We start from the raw sequence: 21548 nt of genomic DNA, 5'->3' as shown, positions 1-21548 counted from the left end.
ATTTCCATCTTTCCAAAAAATACAACTAAACTAAAAATAATCTCATTTTTGACAAGTTACAGTTTTCTATGACCCACTTTCCATTTAACAAAGTACTTTTTAAATTAGAAAATGGCAACCCCGATTTACTGATTGTGCAGAAAAAAAAATTGAGCAGATGAAAAAACAATGGTGTGATTCCAGATTTTATTTGTAAGTATTTATAGACTCCAATACTCATCTGGTAGAAATAACGTTTGTAAGATAATCTAATAGTATTTACTAGCAACGATGAGGAAACGAAGGTATAAATCTCATACTTTACATACAATTTTGAACTTGTTTCTGACGTCCTGTCAATGCAATTTTTACTTTATTTATTCAGCTTGATTTAACTATGCGCCATTCGTTTTGCAATAAAACGGCTAACGCATGAAAGTCTCATTGTATCAGTGCATAAATACTTAAAGTGTACGTGCAATGGCTGAAAAATTGCCGTGACCAAGAGATATTCGTGACCATCGCTCGTGTTTTCTTACGGATTGGATCGCGCTGCCGGCGAGTACACATAATTATCTGTGTATTAGGAGGTTTACTTTTTATTAATACATATGTGACAAATGAGGAATGCTGACCTCTTGAACATCTTTGCCTTGGCAGAGTCTTCGGGCCCATGTCGTATCAATAATCAAATTAAAGACGTCAGACGTGCATCATCTGTTTTCGTGATTTGATTTGTAAATAACGTCTAAATGTTACACAAAGGAGGCCAATTGAGAGCACATACATGCTTTGTATACATAATCTTTCAATTTACTGACTCCAATCATAGTAATATTTGCTAATGTTGTTTCTCATTAAATAAGCATAATATTTATATTTATAAATACCATCAATCTAAACCATCAAATATCTATTACATTCATTGAATTTAGGGTATATGTGACATGAAGCACTTAATGAAGTGCCATAAATGAGTAAGCTTGAAATAACAATTTATTATAATTTCACTTTAACTAAGCCTTTCAATAAAAAAATTGTAACCATATCTCATCTTAAATAATTCACTTTTCTTTATACTTATCTTCTTCTATCTATTATATATATAAAGTACAGTTTATACAAATCAAAACCATTAAAATGTGTGTGTGTAAATATGTTTTAATCTTACACCAAACTGTTTTTGTGTGTCTAAATATTTGTTATTTCCTGATGGCTGAGCTAAATTTAGCAATAGCTTATTGCTGGCTAAAGTGGATGATGATTTGATTGATAACAATCAAATGGCAACTAGAGGCCTGATTGAATGATAACACTATTTCCGTGCATAAATTATCCAACCAATGTTTACTGTTTTCATTTTGCAAACATAAGTAGAATCACGGAAAAAAAATATTTAAAGCCTACATAAAAGTCTTATTAAATAATTTATATTTATAGCTTGCCATATCTTAACTTTTATTTATAGGTACTTTGAAACTGTAACTGTCTGTATCAACTCAATCAAGAATATATGTAATTTAAAATAGTATCTATATAATTAGGTATATTAATTGAATGTATTGTATTACACAGCAGTTAAGATTTCTAGAGCTAAATATAGATAAATCTGTATTTTATAAACAAGTTAGGATGTTGTTATAATGTTACAGGGATATTTACTTAAAAGCTAGAAAAACTTTACTAACAGTATTTAATTGAAATATGGCAATGATTGGATTATTTAGTAATTGTCAGCATAAATCTGCATCCTATCATGTGAAATTCTGTGCTTTTGGCACTTGGCCAACTTTTAGGAAAGAATTTAGTGCAGTTGACTACTTTTTTCTTTGAAATTTATATGTAATTACATGTGCTGTACTTAATTACACAATATATAAAACAAAATTTTACAGATTGGTATTTAATACGGGTAATGAGGTAATTAGTGAATCAGTATTGGAATTTATATTAGATAAAAGTACATATACAATTATTCTTGCATTAAGTGGTTGATTAAATTAAATGAGGCCTTTGCCCTTTTAATGAAGTAGATTATTACAAGGTCACACATTACATTGTTTATGTTAAGTTATTATAATATCAACTTATTGTACTACAGGTTATGTCTTAAAAAATGTATTACTTAACATCATTGTTGTAAATGCTCCAAATGTATAGAATTTTCACGGTATAAGAAATTTTTGACACTAGTGTACTAAGTTAAACTCACAGGTTACATATCACTGGTGACTGTCACTAGTCAAGAGTTCTACATTACTCATCATCATTCATCTCGCATTGTGTTACCATAGTTTGCATTTAATATTTGATATATTTTTGTTACAGATCTTAAATCCTGCAATTTCCAAATTTATTGAAGACTGTTTACCTAGTATAGTACTGATAGTTTAGTTTCGGGGTTGCTAGAGAAAGATGCCAACAAGAGAGAGAATCAAAAGACGGATTTAATTTATTTATTATACAATCAATATTAGTGTATTTAGCTATTTATTAATGTTTGATTTGCGTTTTATACAATTTATTTAATGTGTCTAATGGGGGATGGACAATATGTCGAGCAATGTGTCGTTACGAAACAAACAGAGGAAGGACAACCTTATAGCCAGGAAACAGGATAAGAGTCCAGAGAAGACGATCAGAGGGACCCGCGGGGCTTATCGAGGGATACCGTCGACCTCCAAACGCGATGAGGAGGAACCGGGCTCCACCGAGCGGCTGGATAGGCCTAAAAAGTTTATGCAGAAGAGTGGTTATGGCCTGGGAAAGAGACCGGAGTTTCCGTTAAAGAATCGGAATGTGCATTTAACGTCATCACGATATGGACAGGTTAGTATTTTTTAAATGTTTTATACGTAATTTATAAATTATAATATTAAAATTTATCTACATTAAAATCTTAAAATATATACACGTTAATAATTAATACCAAATAATAATAACTTAGAACATTTATATTTTATAGGGGTAATTGCCCGTATCGCAATATTGCATTTTAAGAAATGTATTAAAATTTAAATCGTATTTTCTTTTTATGTTTAAAGAATATCACTACATATGCCTTTTTTTAAAAGTGGTAGTTTAGTTATGGGATTTATAGAAAGAATCCAATTATAAAAAGTAGTGTTTTTAAACATGCATTTCCTCAATCTGATTTCTGATCTGATTTTACGGACAAATTGAAAATGGGACCTATAACTTTTCCTCTTATTGAGTTTTTCTACTGTCTACAGGCCGCTAGGACTTTTCGGGCTCGGCTGGTGATTTTTTATCTTGCCTATTTGGAGATATTGTAAAATAGTTATGTAGATAAATAATTTATTCAGGGCATTCTAATTTATTTTTGAGTATACATAAATACAAACGTTTCCTTTTTATATTAGCATAGATAAAGTTTTCACTCTTACAATCTTACTCGAGTTTTTTTCAGGGAAAAAAATGATATAATATTTTTTGTCTTAAAAATGATAGAAAGGACTATCAATGATCAGCTTATCTGTAAAATATTTGTTTTTAGTCTGCTACATTCTCTTAGCTAGCAGAATGTACTGTATGTGTTTAAATCAGGTAAAAATGAATAAAGCCACAATAAGTTGTTCTAAACTTTTTATATAAATGTGGCAATAAACTTCCACGTTTTGTTAAAATCGCACTGCAGTTTATTATATAACCTGTATCTAACTTTGATACAACGTATTTACTGTTCAGACTAAAATAGACACATTCTACTAACTAAGCCATCAGCATGAAAATTAAAAAAAAATCTTGTTTTGTTTGAGATACCGTTCGGTAACATTATATTAAATTTTTCTATATCCCGAATTATTCAAGAATTCAGTACACGGTTGAAATGGTTTGTCCAATGTTTTTCAGAATATTTTCCTGAATATTTTTGTTAGGGTATCAAAAAAAATGATACAGTACTGGCCTAATTAATAACCAATTAGATAGCCAATTCTTATGCGGTAACGTTGCAACTATGAATATATTTAATTGCGTATTCCAAACAGACTTATTTTAGTATCGGTTTTATGTTGACTTTATTTTTATCTTAAGCACTAAAATCGGTTCAAGGCAAATGATGAATTATATCTTAATTTAATTACTAGATTTTTTAAATTATATTATAATATATGTTTTTATGATTAATACAGTAATATTTATAATAATTGAAATCGATATATTCTAAAGATAGTATAAAAGCACGTAGTACTTTTGACTTAATATATTTGTAGGGTTAAACGGAAAATGTTTTCCTACTGCGTAAGAATATTCATTTCCTACCATACAAACTATTTTCAGAAGATTTCCCAATATTTATTATAGGTGCTATCTGCAGTTCTATTTCATAAGCAACCTTGAACCAAGGCACGTGAATGACACGTGTTTAGTGCCGGTTAGAACTCGTATGGGCAATGGCCATTGCGTAGTAGAAAATTCTCTTTCGAGTAGATCTCTTTGCAAACCCATCATCTTAAGAAGTCCTTATGTCTATATCCAAAATTTGTTTTAGAGCAGATTTGGTAACAACACCGAAGAAGAGGAGAAATTTTTGTTGTAAAAACTAACGCTCAAATTCCAAAACTTGATGTGACAAATTTGATAGACAGTCCCCTGTATAGTATAATATACGAACAGCAATACCAGACAAAAAGTCGTAGAGTCGCTCTCAAAGTTCAACGTAGTGTGAATAAAAGAACAACCACAATATACCACGCACGTTATCGGAGGGGCCTTTTGCGATATTTATAGTATCATTGTTTTGATAAAGTTTTTAATTACTTGAACACCATATGATAGCGTCGACCTTTTCTGTCGGAATGCCGTTACATCACAGCGACTGTACTCTTATCACGATCCATTCTTGGTAAAGATTGTGCCGTCATCGTCACACTCACTTTGGGTATTGCGGTTATTAGGCTGTTTAATGACTAGGCGGTTTTGTGCATTTCACGTACTGATTATGGAAAATATATCATAAAATATAATATTAATATAATGAGACAGATCTAATTAATATTGTTAAGTTTTTTATCCTTTGAGTTTATATATATAATTCTACAGTACGTACGTATGTTACTGAACTTCTCTTGAAAAGCTGGACCGATTTGAATGTTTTTTTTTGTATGCGTTTCGGCGGCGCCCTGGATGAATTTAGATTCACAAGTCACCCTGGCATATAGCGCTGCAGTGGGTAACTAATTTATGTATGTACACAGCAAATAGACAGCTAGTATATGTATAAATTGGAGTCGAGAATGACTTACATTAATAGATATTTTTTGTATGTAAGACGTGTGTACAAGACGACGTCTGTCGGATCCGCTAGTATATTATAATTTATTGAAATATAAAAGTCTTTGGTCTATATTGACCAAAGACTTTTAATATAATATAAACTTTAATAATCTATCGTTTTCTATGATCTTTTTTATATATTTTACAAATAACCTTATAATCGTTTTAATTAATGAACTCATTGAAGATCTATTGTTATTAACTAACCGATTATATTCCCTAGAGACGTATATGTAAATTCGTTGTGTTAGGTGAATAGCTGAATAGTAATACGTCGCGAATAATTAAGTCTGTTTGAAGAATTAGTCAAATCATTTGAATGTATTAGTAATTGTCTAAGTGTCGTATTATGAACCGCAATAAACTGCCGAAATATTATCTGTAAAAAAAAGTAGGTGAGTATATAAATCTGGCCTGCGATTCAAAAATCCTATCTTTTATTTATAAAGAGTATCACAAACACCAAAGCCGATTTCTTTGAGAAATTACATGCCACACACAGAGACATGCATACATTGACACTTAAAACTTTGTGGCACTCCTGCATTGTGTTATAAAAAATATGTATGTAAACAGCCTAAGAAATGATGCGTTTTGAACCTTTATCGCACACTTGTTATGAATGGACTAGTGTCACTCAAACGTTGCTACTTTAAGGACTCGCGCGTTTTTTTTGTTCCATTTGTTTCTTGTTTGTTTTTAAAATGAATTGTACAGGAAACAATGTGTTATGTGAATATAGTGATAAGTGTTTGTGAAGGATTGTTGACAGTTGGTTTGTACGTCTTATAGTTTTCCCTTTACGATGTTTATTTTAAAAATAGAATACGTACGTGATTTATAAATGGAAAAATTTATGATTCAATGCTATCGTTAGTTCTGAGACGAGTCTAAATATTAACAAAATAATTTGGAAACAATTTCAATAAGTCGATAATAATATACTAACTTAGGTACAAGAATTTATTCATAATAAATGCTTTTCACCTGTTACTTTTTTTTTAATTCTATTGTATAGTATTATTTAATTTATCCTTATTTCTTTTACTGTCGTTAATCGAAATTACGATCATATAAAAAAAGATTTGTATGTACAGAAATGTTTAGGGTTTGAATTATAAGACTTTCATATTATTTACCAGCGAAGAAAAATCTCTATATTATATTGTTTTTATAGTCGCAATGCAGGCTAATAATTTAAAAGTTTTATTAGGTAATTTTAAAGATTTCACTTAGTAACTGCCATATCAAGTTTCGATCTGATAAAGGTCAGCTGTGTTTACTATTTAATCTGTTACGTACACAACTTTTGTCTCTCGATATATTATCGTTGAGAAATAATGCACAATCTTTTAAAACTCTCGGCATTTATGCTTTTGTTGATAATTATTTATTGATTTCTTCTTACAAAGAATGAAGATAAAATTTACAGTAATGGTGTTTACTTGTATTGATTTTCGTTTACCCGGGAAATTGACATTATACATTACGGATAGAAATGCGAATTTGACTTTATTAACTGCGTGTTCCTCATTTTGCCAGGATTGCTGAAAGCACTCCATACGTAGACAGTATATAATTATCCTGCTTATTATGTCTAATTTGACTGAAATTAGTAATTGTTTTCGTTTTCCCATAATTATCATATTTTGATATAAATAAAAAGCTACATATATGTGATGCTTAAATTGTGAAAAATCTTACGTATATAAAATTTTACAGCAAGAGGTTAATGACAGATGTCATACGGCCTTAAATACTTGTACCTAAGGTCAATTGCCTCTTACAATCTGACCTAGTGACATATCCTATGAAGTTAGGATTTAATACATAGACTTGGTAAACTTACAGTTTTTGTTCTAGTAAAACTAAAACTTAATGAAGATATCATACTAATCTAGTAATTTTATATATACAAGAAATATTGTTTAAAGAGTATATAGAATAATTATACGTCGCTTAGTTAATTCACAATGCGTATGATTCTAGTTACGATTCAAACGCAAAAAATATGTACCTAAAAAGTGATAAACCAGTAAAATATTTAACTCAAGCCACAAAAAATGCTTTAATGAAGTACAGATTATGTACAAGAGCTGCACTAATTGTAGCGCATTATGTTATTTTTGTTTTGAATTTTATGTACACTTAGAACGAATTAATTCTTCACCTAATATTGGGAAATTTTAAGTAGAATATTCTCTTATAGTTCTGTATTTATAGATGACAACAGGTCTTCACGGCCACGGGCATCAAATCTCACAGCAGGGCCACCACCTCGACTCATCCGTGTTACCGGCGAAGGAAAAGACTGTGCATGTTAAGGAGAAAACTTTTAAGGTACGATAAGTGTTCTATTATAAAAATTTATAATTGCCACAATAGGGTGATATTTTCTTGCTTATACAGATTTAGCAATAAACCTCCTACAAATTTAGAAGTCTCAAGGGTACCCAAAAAGTCAGGCCATCTAAATAAGTTACAGTAAAAGTAATTAATAATATGTGAATGTGTTCCAGGTGGTGGTGGGCAGCGAGGTAGGGGTTATGAAGACACCCGTATTGGGTCCGAGGCCGTACAATGCACTTGCGATCATACATACCCAACAGAGTAATACTTTTGATATGCTCAACTCGCTTACCACCAGCGTCGTAAGTAACGCCTATATTATCAATTACTTGAATTATTACCATGTTATTAACAATTAAAGAAAACCGTAAAATATACACAAAATAGTATAGTGACGATCTAATTCATAAACATGCAATTGAAACCAAATAGCTGAAGAAATACTCATTTTTTTTTATAAACAAAGGCAGTATAATAGCAGTACATCTTTTTCCATACAATTTGTATAAATTTAAATTTATGAGCACTATTAAACATTTTTACAACTTACAAGTTTTTTTTTTCAAGCGTTGATGCTGTCCATACAAATAATTGTTCCTCTATACATTTTTCTGTAATTTTGTAAATACAGCAGCCGTCATCTTTTTCAGGCTAGTCAACCAGTTGTAGGAGTGGGTGTGGGAGTAGGAGGGTATCGTCGTCGCAGCTCAGGTCAGGGTGCCTTGTGTGATCCTGAATTGGATGATAGCGGAAACAAACTGGTCGCCAGGTTGGAGGATGATGCTTTTATATCAGAGCAGGATTTGGTGAGTTCTTATTCACTTGTCTTTATAGGGTCATACGAATAGGAAGAGTTATTATCTCATGTTTATTTAAAATTTAATTAATTCTTAATTATTTATTGACTTGATGATAGCGCCTTGAAGGCTGTGACTTAGAAATATATTTCATGGTATATATGTATGTTAGCGTATATAAATTGCTATACATTCTTAGGAGTAATTATACTGACCACATTGGATTACGTAAAACTCATTAAAGATTTGATTGTAATTCCAACAGGAAGAAAACATAGAAGAGAATAATATCATAGCTGCCTCCGCCACTGATAAACCTGACGATGAACCTGGTACAGAACAATCACAAAAACAACAGAACGGTAATCATTTTTTTAGACACTTAAAAATTTATTGTTAATAACTCATTATTCTCATACTAATTATAATAATCTATAGATATAAACGTAGGGTCTACTAAAGGTGGCCTAGAGGAGATAGTTTATTATAAGGCCATTCTCTACATGCCCTAATTATTTAAATTTCATTTATTTTCCAGTTTCTATTAGATTTATAATAAGTATTAATCTTTATGTTAATAATGTGTACGATAAACATATCTGAGATAAATTGTTTTATGAGAGGGTACAGCAAAAACTTAACATATTGAATTTTTGTTTAGGTATAGTCTACGATCCTATCTACGAGTTAGATAAACTGGAGGATAAAGACAAAGATAAGGCCGATAAGGAGGATGAGGAAGAACCGATTGGTGTCTCGCCCTGTGGCAGGTTACTATGCATTTGTTTTAAATAGACACATAATATTTCATAAGACAAATCTCAGTGAGACACACATCAACATCTTTTATATATTTCATATGATTTTTTTTTAAATGGACAGGTTTTTCAAGTACGACAAAGAGGTGGGTCGTGGATCCTTTAAAACGGTCTATCATGGGCTGGATACGCAAACGGGAGTCGCCGTGGCCTGGTGCGAGTTGCTGGTAAGGTTTTTTTATAATATTTTAATAATATAAATAATAACAAAATCATTTAGGTCGAATTGTATGAAGTATAATGTAAACTTCATACAATTCGGTTTATTGAAGTCTCTGTCATATGTATGTGTTATGCGCGTGTTTGTATATATATATGTGTACCATGTATATAAGTGTATATACAAACACGCGTGAGTGTTTGCCTCAAAATAGTATATTTTATATTAAAATGCATACGTTAATGTTTTAGGAGAAAAAGTTGAATAAAACGGAGCGTCTTCGGTTTCGCGAAGAGGCTGATATGTTGAAAAAACTACAGCACCCTAACATTGTACGGTTCTACAATTATTGGGAAGGCACCGTCGCTAAGAAGAAGAATATTGTGCTCATCACTGAACTAATGGTCTCGGGAACTCTTAAAACGTGAGTAAATAGCAGTGCCAAAATTATTTTAGTGCATTTTTATTAATATTACTAGCCGCTAAAACCGCTTTATGGAAGTACTTTATAAGTTAATAGGGCTGTGACAGATGTCTGGGTCAGTAAATAGTAGAAATTTAGGAATATAGGAATTTATTATTACACCGATAATATAGCAAAAATAGATTTTATTGTTTATGTGAAGACATCAGTTATACTAATTGAATTTCAAATAAAATGCCAAAAAAAAGAGATAATAAATATTCATAAAAATATTATAGACATTGAAAAAGAGACCAGATAGACTTATTTTTGTGAATAAAAATATAAAGTATGTGTACACTATTTTTACAGATATCTGAAGAGGTTTAAGCGCCTTAAACCAAAAGTTCTTAAATCGTGGTGTCGTCAGATATTGAAGGGGCTTAATTTTCTTCACTCCAGAACACCGCCTATAATACACAGGTTTGTATTATTTGAGTAATGTTCTATTTGTATTTATTGAAGATTGATGTGACTTGCGGAGAGAATTTGTAATTACAGATGCACTAATATATTTTCTCTATCCCTCATATAATACATTCATGTTTAAAATCTACAACATTTTTACAGTTCTAATCTTAAAAATATATTAAATAAATACATTAAGACCCAGATCCTAGTATCACCTACATATATTAGTGACTAAACTTTTTAAAACAAACCTTAGAGATCAAACCTCATAATAATGAATTTCTGAAGGCCTTTACAAATATTTGACCACAAAGTGACAAGTGTGTATTTCTAAAAAGCAAAAGACATCCAATTTTTGCCACCAAGGGACAGATTTTGTTGGAAAATTAAATTAACAATTTATTCTTATTATATAAAATGTTTTCTACAGAGATCTGAAATGTGACAACATATTTATCACCGGCACAACCGGTAGTGTGAAAATCGGCGACCTGGGACTTGCTACGTTAAAGAATAGGAGCTTCGCCAAGTCAGTCATAGGTAAGGTGTACTATTTATTTTTTTAATCTGAAAAATCAAATTTTCGATTTTTTTTTGAGAAAAGATATAACCAAATGTTTTTGTTATTTAAATACCGTAATCAGTATTAAAACAAATTATATAATACTCTTCACAAGCTGAACGACGACACAATCTAATCATATTATTCCTAAATATAAAAACCTCTACAAAAAGTATCTCCAAAGTGTTATACCTATTTGAACGTGTTACATAAGCTTTGTCTGAGATGATATGGCTTAGATTAATTTTTCTTGGCGCTTTCTGAAAATGTAGTTTTTAATCATTTTTTTTATAGAACGGAGCAAACAGGCAGGAAGCTCACCTGATGTTAAGTGATACCGCCATCCATAGACACTATCAATGCCAGAGGGCTCGCATAACATTTATGAAATGTTTTTTCATACTATATGTTTGTATATTCTAGGTACGCCAGAATTCATGGCTCCGGAGATGTACGAAGAGCACTACGATGAGTCCGTAGACGTGTACGCGTTTGGTATGTGCATGCTCGAGATGGCAACGGGCGAATATCCATACAGCGAGTGTAGCGGACCTGCGCAGATCTATAAGAAAGTTGTCTCGGTATGTAGTTTTATATTAATGTAATTTTTTTACTTTCAAAATATCGTGGTTGCTAGAAGGTTCATTCCAGTGGGATATGATGCAGGCACATTTCGAAATTTTGTGCATACCATAATTTGTTTACAATTTGTACTATTACTAAAAACACTAAACATTAAATTCTCTATCTATATATAAACTTTTTTTTTATTTATTTAAGTATACATTACACATATTTATATAAGTAACATTACACACAAAAGCCAATACGGAATACACATTGAAACAGAAACATAAAGCACAGTTTTACAAAGCACAGTTGTAAGATTGATTGATTGGTAGATTAAAATAAATATTTAATATGAAGGCACAAACAAAGCCATTATTAGTAAAAGATACTTTGAGCATATGTTTTTAGAAGCTAAATTGTGACGCTTTACACTAATGCTTTATTTAATATTTTTAATCTTACGATAAATGTATAATAAAATATTCATAAATAGAAACAGTAGATAATATTGGTAAATCAAGCACAAAGGACTTAATAAACCTAAATATTTCAGGGAGTGAAGCCTCAAAGTCTGGAGAAGGTCAGCATACCGGAAGTAAGGGATATCATAGAACAGTGCATACGACCGAACAAAACAGACAGGTACAGATCATGCTTTTCTAACTACACAGACTCTTATACAAGCAAATTATATTTATTTAAAAAAATATTCATAATGATACTAATACTTTAATGTAGGTATTGGTTCTATGTATGAATAATTTCGTCCAGTTATGTAACTATTCGGACCTTCGAGTATATATGCGTACTGAGAACCAATCTTGTGATTTTTTAAAAGCCTACATTTCTTTGTAGGCCCAAAGTGAAAGATCTCTTAAATCACGAGTTCTTCGGCGAGGATATTGGTCTGAGGTTGGAGATTGTGAGTCGGGACCTCGTGACGACATCGGACATCACAAAGATACAGTTCCGTCTGAAGATAATCGATCCTAAGAAACGGTAAGGTAAAAATGTTTGGAGCTGCTTATCCTACATCTATTGTATACCTATCATATGTGTTTTTGTATGCTTGTTTGTACTGTTTACACACAAAAACTACTGCACCATTTTAAAAAGTTATTACACCATTAGAAACAACGAAAATGCAGTAAAATAACTGTAAAAATTGTTTCCATAAAATCTTATCAATATAGGCAGTTGTATGTTGGCATATCCTGAGTCACAACTCCAAAGCATGAAACTTTTTTGCTGCCACAAAACAAAACTAAGTCAAATGTTGTGTATAAGAAAGTTCTAAGACACTGAAGTTCTACAAATAAATCACTTCTCTAATATTATTATGATTCTATAAAAAAGAAAATTAGGCATTTTGATTTTTTTTTAACAATTTAATAAGCAAGCTAAGAATTCCTGGACTGATCCAAAAAAATCTTCTATTACCTATTTGAAATCAAAATTTCAATACAGTACAATAGGTATTAAAAAAATTATAGTATCGATACAAGTATTTTTATATTTACTAATGTCGGACATCCTACGTAAGTGATGTAACAAATTCAAAAATGTATTATATATTAGTGTATTTGTTAGAAGATGAAGTAAAAAAACTAAACTAAAAGTTAGTAGAAATAAAGTTGTATGGTTGTTTGTAAATGTGTTTGTGGGTTAGTGAGTATTAAAAGGGTGTGTGTGGATGTGTCAGGCACATACATGCCTGAGAACATATGTAAAAATTATTTAGAGTAGATTTTCCGTGGTACAATTATTCCGGTGTCTGTTTTTATTGAACACGTTTGAAGTAAGTTCTTAGCAGGAGGGGAAAGAAATCTTGTGGGAATTGATTTATAAGCCAATGCAACACTATATATTTGAAATTATTCTGAGGGTTTTACATACTTAAAACTAAGTTTCAAGTGTAAATCTTTTCCTTACACTTTACCACTAACACAACATTAAATTTTATAAAATGTTGCGTGCAATCAGAATTAAATATACCTACTATGTAAATTTTTGTAAAAGATAGGTTACACCAGTCTATGCAATCTCTGATCTTCTGTAACGTGTATACTAAAATTTATTTATTTAATTATAAGTAATCTAACAGCTTATACTTATACATATTATAAGACAACACTTAAGATAATACAGAAAGCCAAAACAGATTACATAGATAAACAATATATGTATATGAAACAGATAACAAGCAAGTACATTAATAGACAATAAAATACAAATTCTTTGTATAGGTCGTACACGCATAAGGAAAATGAAGCAATCCAATTCGAGTTCGACATAGAGAAAGATGATTGTGAGGAAGTGGCCAACGATATGGCCAAGGCTGGCCTCATCATGGAGGAAGATACAAGGATCGTTTTCAAACTGCTTAAGTCGCAGCTGATCAGTCTTAACCGGTGAGTGATGTAAATTTTAATATAAAGTTTTTCATATAAGTTTCATATTAGAACAAGCTGAGCTATGATTTTGTCATTATGATATTTAATCATGATTTGCTATATTTGTTTTAAAATATAGCAAATGATTGCTTTTTTAGTGCTGGGCAGGCTACTTGTAATTAATTTGCTACTTTTACGCCGGCTTTTTTTCTTGGCCTACACCCTCTATCTTCTTTGCCGATGAGTAGTGATGCCTACTGGTTCGAATTTAATGACGTGGAATAAGTGATACGTGATACCTTTATGTTTCAATATAAACGTATTTTTTATAATATTTTTTTCTTTCATGTTTTATTAAGTTATTTATTGTCTATATCCAGATTTTATAGTATCCTGTTAAAGCGGTTATTACATGCAATAGAGAATTATAGTTTTCTATTGATCGAGTCGTATTTATAAATATATTGATATCTATAAACACGTTCATGACGTCAAGATAATTAACCAATTTTGGCAATGAAGGAAAGATCTTTCAACAATTAATGTAACCAGATACATTTATTTATCAGAATTTTATATGTTAAATGATTTTTAGACAAAAAGCTCCTCGTTTTCATAATTAACGTTTATTTTCCTTTTAGTATCGCTTGAATTTTTGTTTTCCTCATTTAACAGTTTTGTTTACGATAAGGATAGGTCATACCCAGGAAGATAATGGTGCGGAGTATAGTATATTGCAACTTATTATATAAATTATATCTGTAAAAATAGAGTACGCATATTTTATTTTATTTTTATTCATAAATAAAGTTTCGTTGAAATATCAAAAATATTGTCTCTTTGAAAAATTAAGTGTAATATTGTTTTATTAATGTAATACCTAGAGGAAGAAATTATATTAAACTTAATGAGAAGCCTTGAAATCTCTAGTGGTAGAACCAATATTCGCCCAGACTCTAAATTTTATTTAATTATATAGTTTGATTGTTTAAAATCGCTGCACGCTTCGCTTGCGCTAGCATAATCAAGCTAATTAAAAAGTATTTTAATTAATTAAAGGAAATCAGTTCGAATACCGTTTTTGCTTATTTTATTCTATTAGTACATTACAATACACAATGCTTACGAGTTGTTTGGCCATGAATATGTCTAATTGTGTTCACAATTCGCTTATCGGATGAGATGATGCATTATGCATCAACAGGATGCTTTATCCACAGTCTAAATGAACTATTAAAATGGCTCTAAAAGGTTTTCAAAACTTGTTTGAAAGTTTATAATGTTTAAGATCAAGGGTATTCGTGTTAATTATTGTAATAATTTATGTTTATTAAGGATTTAAAGAAATAATTCGCAGTCTTGATGCAAACGGAGAAAAACTAACTAACTAACTAACTAACTAAAAAATTGTTTGTCCGCAATTTACGTTTGGGAATAAATGTAGTCGCAATTATCTTTTATAAAAAAGTTTTTAATATTAAAAAAAATATAGCTTATATATCTTAATACTATGTAAGCAGTATTGAGTAAAGAAATAATGCCATAAGCATTTTAAATCCGAATTGCAGTATATTAATAGTTGCCTCTTGCATAACGAAAACTATTTAAATACTTCGACGCATCACTGCATACGATTAATTGACGATATAATACTAGTACATAACGCGCGATACATGTAAACACACCGATATCGTGTCTAGACTAAGCAATTGTTCGTTTAACAATTATTTGCGCGTGTGATTATAAAAAAAACTTTTTTAAAAGTCGTGAAACAGGTTAAAAATTATTATTGTAAATTTTGTTATGTTTGTGGCGATATGATTTGTAAAGGATGTGAAACGGTAGGAAAGAGATAAGTCAGCTTTGTATTACTTTTATTAGATATTAAATCCTAGTTTAAACTATTATACTGTAATTAATATTCAGAAAAATCGGTCTGTTTCACAATGTCCGGATAAGTTCCCAAACAAGCTATTTATTACTTTTTGGTAAGATAAACAGTATTTTTGCATTTCAAGACTGTCAGATAGCGCGAAATTTGTTCGAAACTTTTGTCTCCCGAATAATTTATGTGTTGCATAGCTATTTGGTACTTTATCCATACATTGTGAAACGGGCCCTTGTGTTAAGAAAAAACGTACATGTACAACTATGAATAGATAGGAAGATTTAACAACCGCATATACCAATGTGTTGTCTAACCTATTTCTTTTCCATTTTTTTTACTATTTAAATCTTCATATTTAATTCATAGGACCATTAGTGTTTCAGATGAAAGTGGAAATCTTTTGTTTATTAAATATATTATTTTACGCATCGTTAAAGCAAATAACAAATTATTCAACTCACGTATTCAGTTCTTTGCGTTAACACATTTCCGTAATATAAAATTAATTTCTGTGAATTTCCTTGTTCTAGTTTTTTCTGTGTATAAATTAAATTACAAAGACTATAATCGTCGTAGTCGATACTTTTTAAGAGTTGTTTGTTTTTGTAATGCTATATTATAAAAAAATAAAAACAAAAATTTGAGAATGAAAAATTGATGTTATGTATATATATATGTCTGATTCGCAGAGCTAACCGAAATGCACACAAAATCTCTCGAAAATCTGTCCAGCCATTTCAGTGGAGTTTAATTACAAACACCGGGATACGAGAATATTATATATGAGATAGCATTGAAACTCTTATAATATGGTTAAACGTTATATACTTTACTAGATATAGCAGAGTCTTTGTCAGCGTAAAACAAATTTATGTATGTTTCTTTGCGAGTTCCACTTTTAATGATAACGTAGGTTTTACGCCGTAATACCGAAGACTGAAATGAAAATCTCGAGTTTTATTGTAACGCCTGTTTAGAGGAGTTTCGTTGATAACTCAGTAAGTAAAATTATGTGAATAAAAACTAAATATCTGCTAATTCCCACCGCTTACGGAACTCTTTAGGAACTTGTTTTGATTTTTAAAATGTAGTTTTTACTAGTTCATATAAAGATATCGTGTAAGTATAATGATAATGGGATTAGAGTTGTTTCAATGGAACAAATTAGGACAAGTACATTGAGATAGCTGATTTTATCATTGATTATATGTATTTATTTGCATTTAATATGCGGGTGATACATCACTTGGTATATAAAAAAATATAATTGAAAACTTGTTGAGCCCATAAACTAGAATTTTTTCCAAATATATTTCTTTTATTTAGATTTTATAGTAATTTTGCAATTAATTTCACACAGAAAAACATTATTTTAAAATAATTCGTTTAATTGCGTTTTATCTAAAATGTACTGTACTTATTTGTAGTTTTTAATCCTGTAATAAGGCTGTCCTAAACACAATTTAACAAAAGACGAAAGAGTTTCAAGAGTGATATTAAACTGATTTTATTTCAATGAATGTATTAGTTTATAATACTACTGCTTGTGAAAGCAGTCTGTTAAGTCTTATCTAAAATGTATTCCGTAATTATTCTTGTACATTACGATGGTATTTGACTAAGCGAAATCGTGCCATTATTCAAATATTCGCTGGCATCACAAGTCATTGCTCGGATCGTGCGTGTCTCAACACAATAAAGAATACTTATTATAATGTAAAGATATTATGTACATATTTTTCATTTAAGCTAAAAAAAGTTGTGCCATTTAAATATTTTACTTTAGTTCTGAAATTTTATTCATTATATGAATTAATTTTGGAGATTATAATGTTACAATTTGTTCTTCCATGTAAATACAAAATGCATTTTAACATTTTAATTATTTGACAATGTGAAATTTAAATTATAATTACTCATTATGAACATCGCTGTTTCGAATTAGTTTTAATTGTAGGAGTTTGGATATGTATGTAGTTTATGGTGTGTTTAAAAAAAAACACTTATTGAAGCAAAGTGTTTTGGACCGCGTCGACAAGACAACGGTAGCTAGGATAAACAATATAGTACTGCAAATTCGCGTGTCAAAGGTCATTGCTAAATATATAATTTATGAATATTAACTCTGATGTCAGTTGTCAGATTTGTTGGTAAAATTATGATCCCGTTTGGAAAATATTGAACATCGTTTTAATTTGAAACTTAGTTCGAATTTTGTCGTAAAAAAAGGTGGTTTAGGTTAGTGTAATGACATAATAGCATTCCATACCACATTTTACTTTGGTATTTTAACAATTTTGTGTAGGTAGATTAGAGCAATTTAAAGTTTCTGATTTGTTTGTTTTAGAGAAAGAAGTGAGAAAAAGGCACAAATGCTTTTTAACCAAGAAATTCTTAATGAACAGAATCGCCAACAACAGCTTCTTTTAGAACAACAACTTAGACAGGTATTTCTTTTTCTTATCGCATTCTGGTTTGCTTAGTTCTTTTATTATATAAATATTCTTGGTTTGAATAGGTAAAGATGATCCAGAGCCAACAGCAGGCGGGCCCCGTAGATCAAGTAAAGTCTAGTCTTTTGAATGGTGTTGGTTCTCCTCCAGCCGCCCTGGCAGCTGTGCAGTAAGTCTTTAGTTTTTCATGGAAACCAAAAAATAGAAGAACTGAGTCCAGTTCAGTAATTGTATATTAACGGTATTCATGTTATGTCATTCATTTTCAGGTTAGACCAACAATCACAGCTATTGCAAGCTCAACAACAGCTGCTACAACATCAGTTCCAACAACATCTGACAAACGAAGAGAAAGCCATGAAACTCTTTCAACAGAATCTCATGCAGGCTCGTATGTCTCCTTCGCTCAATTCGGACCAGCACCTGTTGCAACAGCAGCAGCTCATTGAACAAAATATTAAACAGCAGCAGGTGATGATGGAACAGAATCTCCTTAGCCAAAAAATGTTGGAGCAGTCAGTGCCAGGCCAGGTATTCATGGATCAGCAACCGCAACACCTTTTAGAACAACAGCAGGCGCCTCTTCAGCAGAATTTTTTGAATCAACAGTTAGTAGCAAATGAGATCACAAATTCTAATCAGGCACTGCAGCAGCAAATTATTCAACAGCAGCAGAATATAATAGTTCAGCAGGCCGCGGCGATACAACAGAAACAATTTGAGGAGCAGCTAACGGTTCAAGAGCAAGTGATGGCAGGACCGCAAACGAATCTCGTAACCGGCCAAGTTTTAGATCCATCACTTCAAAATTTACAAAACATTTTAGCCCAAATTATTCATAGACCGGATAATTTACAATCTAGAAAGGAATCTGAATCTGAACCTCAACAGCCACCTACGCAACAAGCGCAGCCGGTCGTCAGTCAACAAACAGAAATGGTTGAAGTACAACAAATCCCTCAAGAACATGAAACCATGCAGCAAAACACGAATTTACTTAATGTGCAAATGCAACATCACGCTAGTCAAAATATAAATTTCGCCCATAATCAGCAAAACTTCTTCCAACCTAATATGCTATCGGCGGCAGTCGACCCTACTCTTTTGGCGCAGCAGCAACAAGTTGCTCAAGCCCAACATCAGGTTGCACAAGCGCAGCAGCAGTTAAATATGCAAAAACAAATGCTCGCCCAACAACAACTTGTACTTCAACAACAGTTGATAACACACCAACAACTTCAGATGCCGGGACAAACGCTCTCTCCGCAGCATATTAGAAATTTGCAACAACAACAATATTTAGCGCAACAGGAATTACAGCTACAAACCCAACAGAACATTATTGATCAGCAGAATTTGGCATTATTAACTCAAAAGCAACAACTGATGGGTCAGCAACAGCAGAAAGTCGAAGAAATATTGCGGGCGCAGCGGCCTATGTACACGAGGCAAGGATCTGAACAAAGCCAGATGAGTGCCACTGATATTCACGATCAACAACAGGGTCTAGTCACTGACCAGTACCAACAAAAACCGCCTCTGCAGCCACAGATGTCTATGGATCAAATGTATCAAAACCAATTCATGGAAAAGCAAATTCAGAAACAACCATCCGATGAACAGTACCACCCTCAAGTGCATCCAATGCAGGGCCAGTCTTTACCTCACAATGTATTGGCGCAAAACTTTAACTTGGTGCAGAACGAGAGGCAGATATCTAGTCATGAAGGCACACCCGTGCAAAATTATTCTGCCAATCCAATGATGTACCAGCAAAGTCAGACCATGCAAATGCAAAATGTATCCTATAAACAAGTTGAATCCTCGGCACCTGCAACTATGACACAAAATCCCCCCGTTACACAATATATGGAGGTGCAGTCGTCGATTCCTACATCACATCCTCAAAATTCGCAGCAGATCCAGCAAGATATTCAACAGATGCAACAGCAAATGCAACAACCACAAGCTCAACAGCAAATCCAACCTTCATCGCAACAACAAATTCAGCAATCTCAGAGCCAACAACAGCAAGTACCCCAACAAATTCAACAATCACAATCCCAGCAACAAATTCAACAAACGATATCTCAACAACAAATGCAACCACAACAGATTCAAACGCAACCTCAACAGCTTCAACCGCAAATTTCGCAGCCCCAACAGCAAATGCTTCAACAATCTCAGCCTCAGCAGATCCAGCAATCGCAAGCGCAAATGCAGCAACAGGCTCAAATCCAGCAAACTCAACCGCAGCAGCTTCAGCAACCCTCACAGCAAATTCCGCAATCCCAACCTCAGCCCATTGCGACCCAGCCTCAGACCCATGCGCAAACTCAACCGGACCTGCCACAGCAATTGCTAATTAAGCCCGAAGAGAATGGAATTACTAGTAAGGAGCAGTTCCATACTCCGATGACGGACTTGCCTGCAGGCGCCCAAATCGATGGCATGTGGCAGCCTGAGTTGGGAGCAGTCGAAGAGAAAAACACAGAGACACAACAAGAAAGTAAGTTAATTTCTCTTATATTCTTGCGAACAGAGTATAATTTTTTTTCCAAGTTATTAATCATTTCTTGTCATATTGTTATGGGATTTTAACTACAAAATAAACACATTTTGAAATATTTATAACAAACCTTAAGCTAAGTAAATACTGACATGCATTAATTAATTAACTAAACTTATAAACTAAAATTAACCTTAACTAATAGGTTATGGGCGCCAGGAGGATTTTTATACTTGGGTCATCCCACCAAAACCCGCTGTATTGTAAACAACATAGTGTTCACAACACAATGTCACTATCTTCATTCAAACATTCGTTTTAGGAATATTAAATTTGAGGGCATTTCATGAAGCTAAAAAAACAAACCAAAAAAAAAACATTTCAAATACTAAAACAAAATTAAGCCACAAGATAATAATAGAAAAAAAACATACCCCTCAACACAGCAATAACACTAGAACCGAAATTTTATGTAACACCAAAATGTTAATATTAAGTGTGTCACCGACACGTCCAATTATCGGCAAACACCAACCGTGTCTGTCCTCTCGTTCCTACCCTCTTACTATCGCCAATATCTTTAAACTTTTATTTTAGTGGGTACATCGATTCCTTCTCCGATCGCAAGCGAAAAGAAGTCACGTGGTTCGAAGAAGCGGTCACGGGAAAAGGACAAATTGCCCCGACTCACTGTACTCACCGTATCAGAAAATGGAACAGTTGTTGAGTGCCAGCTCGAGTCGAAGTCCAAAACCGTCACCTTTAAGTTTCACGTGCCCGATGTTAATCCTGAGGATTTAGCTAGCAATTTGGTAAGTCTCTAAATAGATTGTAAATAAAAAGCTTTTACAGGGATAGCAATATATGAGACTAATCAGTTCTAGTCTTTTTTTAATTA

The 21548-nt window shown here is 32.1% G+C and overlaps 1 protein-coding gene across 8 annotated transcripts in view; it reads left to right on the top strand.

The window, feature by feature from the left end:
- The first annotated feature begins 106 nt into the window (after positions 1 to 106).
- LOC110993862 overlaps positions 107 to 21548 on the top strand; it is a 33219-nt gene continuing 11777 nt past the window's right edge. For 5 of the 8 annotated variants that reach the window (XM_045630769.1, XM_045630771.1, XM_045630768.1 and 2 more), the window contains exons 1-18: positions 2308 to 2808; positions 7501 to 7617; positions 7797 to 7928; positions 8277 to 8432; positions 8689 to 8785; positions 9085 to 9193; positions 9306 to 9408; positions 9653 to 9825; positions 10177 to 10287; positions 10706 to 10815; positions 11261 to 11418; positions 11961 to 12049; positions 12263 to 12406; positions 13654 to 13818; positions 18036 to 18135; positions 18207 to 18310; positions 18411 to 20650; positions 21248 to 21462. In XM_045630769.1, coding sequence (XP_045486725.1) covers positions 2524 to 2808; positions 7501 to 7617; positions 7797 to 7928; positions 8277 to 8432; positions 8689 to 8785; positions 9085 to 9193; positions 9306 to 9408; positions 9653 to 9825; positions 10177 to 10287; positions 10706 to 10815; positions 11261 to 11418; positions 11961 to 12049; positions 12263 to 12406; positions 13654 to 13818; positions 18036 to 18135; positions 18207 to 18310; positions 18411 to 20650; positions 21248 to 21462 — 4608 coding nt within the window. In that variant the 5' untranslated portion in view covers positions 2308 to 2523. Of the gene's footprint in view, positions 285 to 2307; positions 2809 to 5926; positions 6057 to 7500; positions 7618 to 7796; positions 7929 to 8276; positions 8433 to 8688; positions 8786 to 9084; positions 9194 to 9305; positions 9409 to 9652; positions 9826 to 10176; positions 10288 to 10705; positions 10816 to 11260; positions 11419 to 11960; positions 12050 to 12262; positions 12407 to 13653; positions 13819 to 18035; positions 18136 to 18206; positions 18311 to 18410; positions 20651 to 21247; positions 21463 to 21548 lie in introns of those variants that run through there. The other 3 variants (XM_022260231.2, XM_022260232.2, XM_045630773.1) reach the window with 3 other exon arrangements.

Source organism: Pieris rapae, chromosome 13 (genome assembly GCF_905147795.1).
Source record: "Pieris rapae chromosome 13, ilPieRapa1.1, whole genome shotgun sequence".
NCBI classification, from domain to species: domain Eukaryota; kingdom Metazoa; phylum Arthropoda; class Insecta; order Lepidoptera; family Pieridae; genus Pieris; species Pieris rapae.
The sequence above is the reverse complement of the archived record's forward strand: the minus strand, read 5'-3'. Positions and strand labels throughout refer to the sequence as shown.